The sequence below is a fragment of the Cydia fagiglandana genome, chromosome 14 (assembly GCF_963556715.1).
Source record: "Cydia fagiglandana chromosome 14, ilCydFagi1.1, whole genome shotgun sequence".
Lineage (NCBI taxonomy): Eukaryota > Metazoa > Arthropoda > Insecta > Lepidoptera > Tortricidae > Cydia > Cydia fagiglandana.
Window position 1 is genome coordinate 3708742 of NC_085945.1, and position 12748 is coordinate 3721489.

At 40.1% G+C, this 12748-nt stretch overlaps 1 protein-coding gene across 1 annotated transcript; it reads left to right on the forward strand.

Moving 5' to 3' along the window:
- Nucleotides 1–210: 210 nt before the first annotated feature.
- Nucleotides 211–1059, forward strand: LOC134670497 (uncharacterized). Its single transcript, XM_063528316.1, has one exon. It carries the CDS (start codon nucleotides 388–390, stop codon nucleotides 1018–1020), a length of 633 nt encoding a protein of 210 aa, XP_063384386.1. The 5' UTR covers nucleotides 211–387; the 3' UTR covers nucleotides 1021–1059.
- Nucleotides 1060–12748: the final 11689 nt, after the last annotated feature.

The following is a 12748-nucleotide window of genomic DNA, read 5'->3' on the forward strand; positions in this document are numbered from 1 at the left end:
AGAGTTTTGGGATTAAAACATGTATTACAAAATTAAATACAGCAATATGTATTACATTATTACTTACATTACATGATACAAGATAGTTTTATGCAGCCAAGCCTTCAACAAGTCTGTAGCCGACTATAGACGGCCGGTGCAAGAGGGTGCAAGGTTCATATGCATGTAATATGTACTTACATTGGTTTAAAGGATATTGGATTAATTTATCGTGTTAAAAACCCTGAAGTGCGCGCAATACCCGTTATCAGAACCAGATCTTTATTGCCCATTTCCAATTCCTAAGAACTGGTGCAACTATGTGTAACCCGCACACCGGCACACGTCAGCGTATCTCGTGCCGCTAACAACCAATTAACCGACTAAAACACAATAAAAATACACACAATGAACAAAAGCATGGAGCCAAGCAGAGCGAAACGACCGAATTTGAACCACAACACGAAAATGCGTACTTTCACGAATTTCGTCACAATCATTGTATTTTTGATAGCGGACGTCCTATGCTTCCAGCCGATGACTAAAGAGGAACATCTAGAACAGTTCAACAAGATGGATGCTGAAGTTGAACCGTTTAGGAAGAATTTGACTGAATGCGCGCGGCAAGTTAAAGCTTCTATGACGGACGTCGAAACATTCCTTAAAAGGGTACCGCAGTCAACCCTGCAGGGCAAATGCTTCGTCGCCTGCATTTTAAAACGTAATTCCATCATTGTCAAGAACAAAATAGTCCCAAGGAACCTTCTGGATGCGAATAAAGCGGTATACGGGGATGATAGTGAAGTGTTAGCGCGATTGAGAAGCGCTATCAAGGAATGTTTGAAAGCCGTTGAAGGGATTTTCGAGATATGTGAATACGCGTCGGTTTTTAATGATTGTATGCATATGAAGATGGAGCATATTTTGGACAGAGTGACGATGGAAAGGAGGATGGAGGCCCTGGGACAGATGACGACGAACCCTGACGTGTGGACAGAGGAGGATGATGAGTTATTGAAACTTGTTAAAGACGAGCTTTAAATTGTAGAAGCGCCTGTATGAAAAGTAATAGTAATAGACATGAAGTGAAGTATTATTGAGATGAATCGCTTCAGGAGGATGTGCTTTAATTTCATGCAAATATTTAGCAGAATTTTGAACTTTTGTTCGGTGTGTATTTTATTTTGTAAAACACTTTTGAATGATTCACGGTTAGTTTCACTAGACTTATATCGACCGGGATATGAACCGTGAAATCCTAATGTATTGTTTTCTAGCTCCCGATATATCAATACAAAAGGTTATCACGGTTCATATCCCGGTCGATATAAGTCCACTTTTATATTATTAGACTAAAACTAAAAAAATATCGCAAATACCTAATATATTTCTGCGTGTGTTGAAAAATATTTGCAAATAGACCAAAGGGCTGCGAAAGCTTTTTCATATAAGTTGAACATGACCCCAGAGCAATCACCTCAATAATAGAGAAAAGTAAGCTTGGAGTACTTACTCCATACCTAAGTAGATTTACTTACTTAATAGCAATAAGTAGTATGGGAGGTATGATTAATAAGTTTTAAACTTGCTTAAAACTAAAATACTTATTAAACATGAACCTCATCATTAATAAGTTTCCGTTAAGCTTGTATAAAACTTATTATAAATGGGTTTTATCTACTTATGTATGGAGTGAACACTCTATAGTTAGAACAGAACAAGAGAAGTCTGCAGAGATTTTGATAGCCCACCAGTGCAAGTGTTACATATTTTAAACGTCAAACTTCTATGAAATTATGACGTATAAATAACACATCCACAGCGTGGCCTATTAAAATCGCTGCAGACTTTTCTTGGTCTAACTCTAGCATACTTATTTCTATGGAGAAATCGGCCCAATCCAATTTTCTAATCTTCATTTTGGCACAGGCCTTGCACATTTCAATAGTCATTAGCTTGCCATCTGTTGCAAACTGGTAAAGTAACCAAGGCGAATGTAACGCCTGTCGGGAATCTTTAGCAAGGTCTTACTTGGACAAGTTCTGGTGGACACTCATAGATGGCTCTAAGCTTAAAGTCCGTTTGGATAATGATACGATTTTGCGTAAAATATTAGTAAAGAGTGTAAAGATAAAGATAATTTTATTATCTTTGGTAAATATCATACAGATGTGGTGCATAATAATGTTTTCCATCGTATTTTCTCGGAAACGTTCGTATTTGTCATGCTACTTCAGTCAACCTCAGTACTTTTTGTATTACCGAGACCGGCTGAAATAGCAAGACACGTACGTTTCAAGTATGCACTACATTGCACTACACTGTAGTACAGTAGGTACAGTCAACAACAGAGCTATGAATACGGGCAAAGTGTCAAAAATATGTATACAGTACTTTATTGCCTGTACATTAAGGTCGTGTATACATATTTTTGGCACTTTGCCTGTATTCATAGCTCTGTTGTTGACTGTACAGTGCTAATTGACAATTTAAAAAATTGGCAATGTTTAATGTCAAAAATATGAAGTTTAGTAATAATTACAATATCTGGGAGACCGAGCTTTGCTCGGAAAACATAAAAACTCAAAAATGCGCGTTTTCCCAGAGAGATAAGAGCTAAATCTATTTATCGCCCCCGAAAACCCGCCATATAGCAAATCTCATCGAAATCGTTAGAGCAGTTTCCGAGATCCCCGAAATATAGGTACCCATATAAACAAGAATTGCTCGTTAAAAGGTATTAGATTGGCCTAGCTCAAGTTCTATTTAATCGTTGCACAGTTAGCTTAGATGGACTGTAGTGCTACAATTACATTCCACTTTAATGATACGTTTACATATTTTTTTTACATGTAGACAGAGTTTACATAGTCAGCTCATATTCAAGTGCGCGTGCACCGTGATATGAGCTGACGACGCTAAACTGCACAGTCGCCATCAGATATATCGGAGCGGCCGAGGTCCTCAAAAATATCTGAACACACACTCTAGCGCTTGACAATAGAGGCGTGTTCAGATATTTGTGAGCGCTCTGGCCGCTCCGATATAAATTTGATGGCGACTGTACCTGTACCTAGGTATATTAGTATATTACTTCCATCCTTAAGGCAATTTTTAGAGTTCCGTACCCAAAGGGTAAAACGGGACCCTATTACTAAGACTTCGCTGTCCGTCCGTCCGTCCGTCTGTCACCAGGCTGTATCTCACGAACCGTGATAGCTAGACAGTTGAAATTTTCACAGATGATGTATTTCTGTTGCCGCTATAACAACAAATACTAAAAACAGAACAAAATAAAGATTTAAATGGGGCTCCCATACAACAAACGTGATTTTTGACCAAAGTTAAGCAACGTCGGGAGTGGTCAGTACTTGGATGGGTGACCGTTTTTTTTTTGCTTTTATTTTGTTTTTTTTTTGCATTATGTACGGAACCCTTCGTGCGCGAGTCCGACTCGCACTTGCCCGGTTTTTTATTTTGTTTACAAAGGAGTAAGGTGCAAAAATGTTAACTTTTTCTTGACGTATCGACAGTACGACTTTTATACGGAAATACGGGGTCATCCATTACATCACACGAATTTCTAGGTTTTTTGACGCTTTCCCCCCTCATTGTAACACTTGGTCACGTTTGGCTAACCACTCCCCCTCCGTGGTGTGACGTCACATTTTTTCAACGATATCGGCAAATCGAATTAAGTAGGTTTGTACCTATTATTAATTTATTTTAGCGAGATATTTTTGAAAAAAAAGAAATATTAGTAATTTTATAACCCATAACTAATTAACTAGGAAAGCAAATTAAAGGAATAAAAAATATTATCGTTCCAATGTGTTATTTAACTGTACAGCGAATTAAATAATTGAAATACGTTAAGTAAGTACACTTTATTGTACGGAATAGAGGAATACAGGTAATCAGATAGAATATAAATACAGTAGTATACCGGGTGTGACCTGTAACACGAGCAAAAAATTAAAACATAGATTGTATTCCTCAAACAGTGACACTTTTGTTCAACAACTTTTAAAAATTATGAAGTAAGTCCCTATCTTAAAAATCAAACCACAAGTTATTTTTAAAAGATGCTGAACAAATGTTGGTCAGTATGAGGAGTACGGCCTACAGTTAAATTTTTTGCTCGTATTACAGGCCACACCCGGTATACAAGGGTGAACTTATCCCTATGAGGGATCTCTTCCTTAACCTATAGGTACCTACCTAAAAAGTAATTAAAAGCTATACCTAGAGTCTAGGTATAGCTTTTAATTACTTTTTAGGTAACTAGGTCCTAGAGTAATTATAGTTAAAGTGACGTCACATTTTTATGACCCCCCCTCCCCCAGTATACAATCGTTTCAGCCAACCCGTTTCGCCAATGCAAACGCCAACAAAGTCAGAATAGTGTTGGGAATTGGGAACGACTCGAGTCTTAAGTTCTCTCTTCAGAACTTGAGGGCCTACCGCGAACCACGTTCGATGTGTTGCCTCTCTGTCGTACTTGTAAATTCGTATGTAAGTGTGACAGGGTGGCAACACGTCGAACGTCGTGGTAGGCTCTTTGATTAAGTTTTAACGCCCTTATTCATAAACGGTTACTAAAGTTGACAAGCCGATAATAATCGTTTCTCCTTCTCCGTCATACTTATACGTCGGAAAGGGACAAACGATTATTATCGGCTTGTCAACTTTAGTAAACGTTTATGAATAAGTGGGTAATTAGACTCTATAGAGCAGCGGTTCTCAAACTTTTTTGGGGACGGAACCCTTTCGGCAAGAGAAATATTTGACGGAACCCCAAATAAAAAAAATTCGTTTATAACTGTGGACCAGATATACCTATAGAAGAGCTGGTTTTTTTCTTATTATTACAAGTATATTTTCGCGGAACCCCAACAGAGGCTTTGCGTTTGCGGAACTCTAGGGTTCCGCGGAACACACTTTGAGAATGGCTGCTATAGAGTATAGGTAATCAGTATGTTGAAACTAGTAAGATCATTTAAATCTTAGAGTTGCCTTGCGCCTTCTGGAAACTCTGGGACTATGTACATATGGGTTCCAGAGGCTTAGTATATAATTTAGTATATGTTTAAGTAATTAACATAATATTAAGGGAATGTATACTAACACTATGGACATGGTCTGAAAATAAATTAATTGAATTATAGTTCGTTTTTTTAGCATTAGAAATAAGGTAAACAAACTTGATGTGTCTTTTAATTGAAAAACATATTTTAACAATAATGAATCAATTCTTTTGCTTTCATAAGTAATAGTTTTTGATTTTTTTAAAAGCGTTTTTCAATTAAAAGACATGTCAAGATTGCTTACCTTCTTGCAAGTTCTTTCTAATGCTAAAAAAAACGAACTATAGGTAACAAACTATAGTTCATTGTGCAACATGGGGCGTAAGTTGAATATTGCAAACGAGAGTAAGTTAAATCGCGACGGCTTGCCGGAGCGATTTATAGACTCGAGTTTGCAATATTATTACGTCCCGAGTTACACACAATGTTTTTCGTCACACTTGCGATACAAAAATTAAGTATAAAGACAAAAACTGTTAATTATGGCACTAGAAACTTCATAACTCCCTAGGGAGAACGCTTTTTCTATAACTCCCGCTAAACCTGCGTGCAATTCCACATTTACTGAGCGAGTGTGATGAAAAATTATTTTTATTTTTCTACTGGCAATGGAGACCTTTGTAATCTCATAAGACTTTCAATTAAAAACTGCGCGAGTCTAGTAAAACTGTAACAAGTTCTTTCAATTTAGATTTATAAGACTCGATTGTTTCCCATCCCTAACATGGAATGTGTAAACATGCGCAGAACGTGCGCTTGCGCAGTTTGCACTTCGGGGTCCTCGTTCATTTATCATTTGCTCCCTGCAACCGATCGGTGCAGTCCACTTAGTGTTTAGTGCACTTGCTAAAATATCTAGGTTTTCCGCCATCTTAAGTTCTTAACTTCACACATTGTTTTGTGGGGGGAATATCTTTCTAATCGGATTCGTTTGTTTTGGTTGATTTTTGTTTAGTTTGGTTGTTGTTAATTATAACAAAAGTCAAATAATGAGTGGTTTATATTTTTTGAAGTGTTGCGTCATCTCTTGCGTAACAAATCTGTCATTTCTAACTCTGGTTCGGCAACAAAATTTTTTGGGCTGTAATTTGTCCCTTAGGTGTGTTTCGCTGTAGAAATAGCAATTGATGGAAACGGGGTTATAAAGTGATTTTCTAAGCTACTGGCGAAGTAAGGGTTAGGCCTTCAACTAATACTTTTAATAAGGGCGGGCACCAAGTTTGAGATGTTAATTTATGTTAACTTTGAAAATCTTGGGAATGGGAATTTTTTTGTTTGTGTCTGTTCTGCTTTTTTTATCTGGTTATTTGTTGGTTTTCTATATGCAAGTTGATAATGAATGTACTCACAACTCAGGGTGGGTTGAGGACAAGGTACCTACACTAGTTTTGTTATTTAAAATATAAAAGTACATATATACAAGATTTTGTGTGTCTCGCTGTAGAAATATCAATTAAGTCTTATAAAAAAATGGTTAAGTATAAAGTGAATTTCTAAACTACTGTCGACGAAAATTTAATACTTTTTAGTATTGGGGCTGTTGTGATCTTAATTTGTTTTATTTCGATGGAATTTTTTGTTGTTTGTATCTATTCTCTCTTTTTTTGTAAATATCTGATTGTTTGTTGTTTTTTTCTAATTAATGCAAGTTGTTAATAAATGTATTAACTCAGGGTGGGTTGGGGAAAAAGGTTCACTAGAAGTTTTGTTATTTAAAATATAAAAGTATCTACTTATATACAAAGGGTTGTGTCCATTTGCCCTTAATGCGATTGGATGTTTCGCTGTAGAAATATAAATTTTTAAACCTGAAAAAAAAGGGTCATTTAGTGGATTTATATTCACGAAAGAGTTTTTAAGAGGATGGTGGAGTTGTGATCTTAATTTGTTTTACTTTGATGGGAATTTAATGGTTGTGATTATTCTGTTTTTTACGTACCTGGCTGGTATTCTGGTTGGTTGGAATTCTTGTTGGTCTAATATACTAGTTGATAATATAGCATAAGGACGATTATCAATACTGGGATCATCATTCAGAATTGCGTCGAAGTTATGCGAACTGAAAAAAATCTCAATAGTTTTCAGCCATTTGCCCCAATCTACAGGATCAAAATTATTAACGAGATGGTTGGCACAATTCTTTTTATTTAGTTTTTTGAGGTGGAAGGTTTATCCTTTTTGCAAGTAGGGCAATCTGGGGACTTGACACCCAATGCAATTTAAAACCTTCAAACTTACAAAGCCAACAGTGCCTTTGATACGCCACGGAGAACGCTGTCACTTTATCAGCACGATTCAGATAAGGTTCGGAATTAGTACATTTGTTGACATGTTTGTGTATTTAACACCATAATTTATAAAAAAAAATCCATGTATATTTAATTCCTTAAGAATAATATTTAATGTTACGTACTCGCTTTTTCACGCCGCGCATGTTTCCCGAAAATGAGGCGCGGAGGGCTGTGTTCCGCGGTGAACAAAAAGTATAAATAATGGAGATACAGTTCTGCAAGTATGGAATAATTTATTGGAAATATCCTTCTACGGGTTGTTCCTGTTCAGAATGCATCTGTGCGGCCGGATTGGGTTGTACGGGAATATGATCGTTGTAAATGTATGCTGAATTATCAATCTGTGACTCGCTTTGATGCGGGATCTGCGCCGAATGGCGCCGATTGTGTTGCTGCTTGAACCACGTCTCCAAAGGTCGTTGCTGTTGTTGATGGAAATTAATGGGCGGCGCTGGCTTGTGGCGCATTATCTGGGTGAGCGTGCGTTCTATTTCCAACTTCCCTCCTTTCAAAATTTCGTTTGACAACGTCTTGTAAGCCGGACGCGGCTAGCTAAATAATGTTCAGTGATTAAAAAGCTCGAGGAGCCAAAAAAATCATCAAATGCCTTGGTAAGGTTCCGATACAATAGGTAAATACTTTGGCTGATATCTTCTTCTTCATTGCTTGTGGGGCGTTTTATTCCCGGTTCGGCAATCGTTGTTGTCGGGTGGGCATGTAAACAGTGAATATTGTACACACTAGAATTCATTGCAGCACCACAGCAGAAGTAATTGGACAATTTTTTTTTCTGTATTCACTCAACGAACTTCGTAGGCGCTTCTCGAGGCCGCGGGTACCTGTGAAATCTGATTCCAAACATACATTTCAAGGACGGCCGCCACCACGCGAGAAATATTTGTGCTTGTATTCAATATCGATAAGATTACCGCTCTCATCTCGCGAGATATACTTGCCAGCACCCGGTTCAATTCCGTGGTTGCATGTTCTCCGATTTCACGCACCACTTGGTCGTTTAATTGAAAATTATAGTCTCTCCGGTAGGCATCCCAGTAGTATTCAGGCACCGGATCCTGATGCATGCTATACCAGATGCATGTATACATCCACGATGCGCCACATTTTTCGCGCTCCGGCATCACGCCGTCCTGCACGCAAAGGCGCTCCGTGCTCCAGTGTGTGTGTGTAGTACACATCATAAAGTGGCGGGGACCATTTAATGTTACAGCATTTTACCATCCCCGATTCGGTTTTCTTAGCAAAGTTCTTCTCTATTTTTAACAGGTCGACCTTCGACCAGCGTGCCTTTATAATTTTCGATACTTTTTTGATATAATTGTTGTACCCCTTTCTCCCATAAAAAAAAACGTGCGGCCGGATTGGGTTGTACGGGAATATGATCGTTGTAAATGAATGCTGAATTATCAATCTGTGACTCGTTTTGATGCGGGAGCTGCGCCGAATGGCGCCGATTGTTGTTGCTGCTTGAACCACGTCTCCAAAGGTTGTTGCTGTTGTTGATGGAAATTAATGGGCGGCGCTGGCTTGTGGCGTATTACCTGGGTGAGCGTGCGTTCCATTTCCAACTTCCCTCCTTTCCAAATTTCGTTTGACAACGTCTTGTAAGCCGGACGCGGCTAGCTAAATAATGTTCAGTGATTAAAAAGCTCGAGGAGCCAAAAAAATCATCAAATGCCTTGGTAAGGTACAATACAATAGGTGAATACTTTGGCTGATATCTTCTTCTTCATTGCTTGTGGGGCGTTTTATTCCCGGTTCGGCAATCGTTGTTGTCGGGTGGGCATGTAAACAGTGAATATTGTACACACTAGAATTCATTGCAGCACCACAGCAGAAGTAATTGAACAATTTTTTTTTCTGTATCCACTCAACGAACTTCGTAGGCGCTTCTCGAGGCCGCGGGTACCTGTGAAATCTGATTCCAAAAATACATTTCAAGGACGGCCGCCACCACGCGAGAAATATTTGTGCTTGTATTCAATATCGATAAGATTACCGCTCTCATATCGCGAGATATACCTACTTGCCAGCACCCGGTTCAATTCCGTGGTTGCATGTTCTCCGATTTCACGCACCACTTGGTCGTTTAATTGAAAATTATAGTCTCTCCGGTAGGCATCCCAGTAGTATTCAGGCACCGGATCCTGATGCATGCTATACCAGATGCATGTATACATCCATGATGCGCCACATTTTTCGCGCTCCGGCATCACGCCGTCCTGCACGCAAAGGCGCTCCGTGCTCCAGTGTGTGTGTGTGTAGTACACATCATAAAGTGGCGGGGACCATTTAATGTTACAGCATTTTACCATCCCCGATTCGGTTTTCTTAGCAAAGTTCTTCTCTATTTTTAACAGGTCGACCTTCGACCAGCGTGCCTTTATAATTTTCGATACTTTTTTGATATAATTGTTGTACCCCTTTCTCCCATAAAAAAAACGTGCGGCCGGATTGGGTTGTACGGGAATATGATCGTTGTAAATGAATGCTGAATTATCAATCTGTGACTCGTTTTGATGCGGGAGCTGCGCCGAATGGCGCCGATTGTTGTTGCTGCTTGAACCACGTCTCCAAAGGTTGTTGCTGTTGTTGATGGAAATTAATGGGCGGCGCTGGCTTGTGGCGTATTACCTGGGTGAGCGTGCGTTCCATTTCCAACTTCCCTCCTTTCCAAATTTCGTTTGACAACGTCTTGTAAGCCGGACGCGGCTAGCTAAATAATGTTCAGTGATTAAAAAGCTCGAGGAGCCAAAAAAATCATCAAATGCCTTGGTAAGGTACAATACAATAGGTGAATACTTTGGCTGATATCTTCTTCTTCATTGCTTGTGGGGCGTTTTATTCCCGGTTCGGCAATCGTTGTTGTCGGGTGGGCATGTAAACAGTGAATATTGTACACACTAGAATTCATTGCAGCACCACAGCAGAAGTAATTGAACAATTTTTTTTTCTGTATCCACTCAACGAACTTCGTAGGCGCTTCTCGAGGCCGCGGGTACCTGTGAAATCTGATTCCAAAAATACATTTCAAGGACGGCCGCCACCACGCGAGAAATATTTGTGCTTGTATTCAATATCGATAAGATTACCGCTCTCATATCGCGAGATATACCTACTTGCCAGCACCCGGTTCAATTCCGTGGTTGCATGTTCTCCGATTTCACGCACCACTTGGTCGTTTAATTGAAAATTATAGTCTCTCCGGTAGGCATCCCAGTAGTATTCAGGCACCGGATCCTGATGCATGCTATACCAGATGCATGTATACATCCATGATGCGCCACATTTTTCGCGCTCCGGCATCACGCCGTCCTGCACGCAAAGGCGCTCCGTGCTCCAGTGTGTGTGTGTGTAGTACACATCATAAAGTGGCGGGGACCATTTAATGTTACAGCATTTTACCATCCCCGATTCGGTTTTCTTAGCAAAGTTCTTCTCTATTTTTAACAGGTCGACCTTCGACCAGCGTGCCTTTATAATTTTCGATACTTTTTTGATATAATTGTTGTACCCCTTTCTCCCATAAAAAAAACGTGCGGCCGGATTGGGTTGTACGGGAATATGATCGTTGTAAATGAATGCTGAATTATCAATCTGTGACTCGTTTTGATGCGGGAGCTGCGCCGAATGGCGCCGATTGTTGTTGCTGCTTGAACCACGTCTCCAAAGGTTGTTGCTGTTGTTGATGGAAATTAATGGGCGGCGCTGGCTTGTGGCGTATTACCTGGGTGAGCGTGCGTTCCATTTCCAACTTCCCTCCTTTCCAAATTTCGTTTGACAACGTCTTGTAAGCCGGACGCGGCTAGCTAAATAATGTTCAGTGATTAAAAAGCTCGAGGAGCCAAAAAAATCATCAAATGCCTTGGTAAGGTACAATACAATAGGTGAATACTTTGGCTGATATCTTCTTCTTCATTGCTTGTGGGGCGTTTTATTCCCGGTTCGGCAATCGTTGTTGTCGGGTGGGCATGTAAACAGTGAATATTGTACACACTAGAATTCATTGCAGCACCACAGCAGAAGTAATTGAACAATTTTTTTTTCTGTATCCACTCAACGAACTTCGTAGGCGCTTCTCGAGGCCGCGGGTACCTGTGAAATCTGATTCCAAAAATACATTTCAAGGACGGCCGCCACCACGCGAGAAATATTTGTGCTTGTATTCAATATCGATAAGATTACCGCTCTCATATCGCGAGATATACCTACTTGCCAGCACCCGGTTCAATTCCGTGGTTGCATGTTCTCCGATTTCACGCACCACTTGGTCGTTTAATTGAAAATTATAGTCTCTCCGGTAGGCATCCCAGTAGTATTCAGGCACCGGATCCTGATGCATGCTATACCAGATGCATGTATACATCTATGATGCGCCACATTTTTCGCGCTCCGGCATCACGCCGTCCTGCACGCAAAGGCGCTCCGTGCTCCAGTGTGTGTGTGTAGTACACATCATAAAGTGGCGGGGACCATTTAATGTTACAGCATTTTACCATCCCCGATTCGGTTTTCTTAGCAAAGTTCTTCTCTATTTTTAACAGGTCGACCTTCGACCAGCGTGCCTGTATAATTTTCGATACTTTTTTGATATAATTGTTGTACCCCTTTCTCCCATAAAAAAAAACGTGCGGCCGGATTGGGTTGTACGGGAATATGATCGTTGTAAATGAATGCTGAATTAGCAATCTGTGACTCGTTTTGATGCGGGAGCTGCGCCGAATGGCGCCGATTGTTGTTGCTGCTTGAACCACGTCTCCAAAGGTTGTTGCTGTTGTTGATGGAAATTAATGGGCGGCGCTGGCTTGTGGCGTATTACCTGGGTGAGCGTGCGTTCCATTTCCAACTTCCCTCCTTTCCAAATTTCGTTTGACAACGTCTTGTAAGCCGGACGCGGCTAGCTAAATAATGTTCAGTGATTAAAAAGCTCGAGGAGCCAAAAAAATCATCAAATGCCTTGGTAAGGTTCCGATACAATAGGTGAATACTTTGGCTGATATCTTCTTCTTCATTGCTTGTGGGGCGTTTTATTCCCGGTTCGGCAATCGTTGTTGTCGGGTGGGCATGTAAACAGTGAATATTGTACACACTAGAATTCATTGCAGCACCACAGCAGAAGTAATTGGACAATTTTTTTTTCTGTATTCACTCAACGAACTTCGTAGGCGCTTCTTGAGGCCGCGGGTACCTGTGAAATCTGATTCCAAACATACATTTCAAGGACGGCCGCCACCACGCGAGAAATATTTGTGCTTGTATTCAATATCGATAAGATTACCGCTCTCATCTCGAGAGATATACTTGCCAGCACCCGGTTTAATTCCGTGGTTGCATGTTCTCCGATTTCACGCACCACTTGGTCGTTTAATTGAA

Excerpts from the sequence above, each read along its gene's own strand:
- LOC134670497 (XM_063528316.1), top strand. The coding sequence starts at position 388 with ATGAACAAAAGCATGGAGCCAAGCAGAGCGAAACGACCGAATTTGAAC.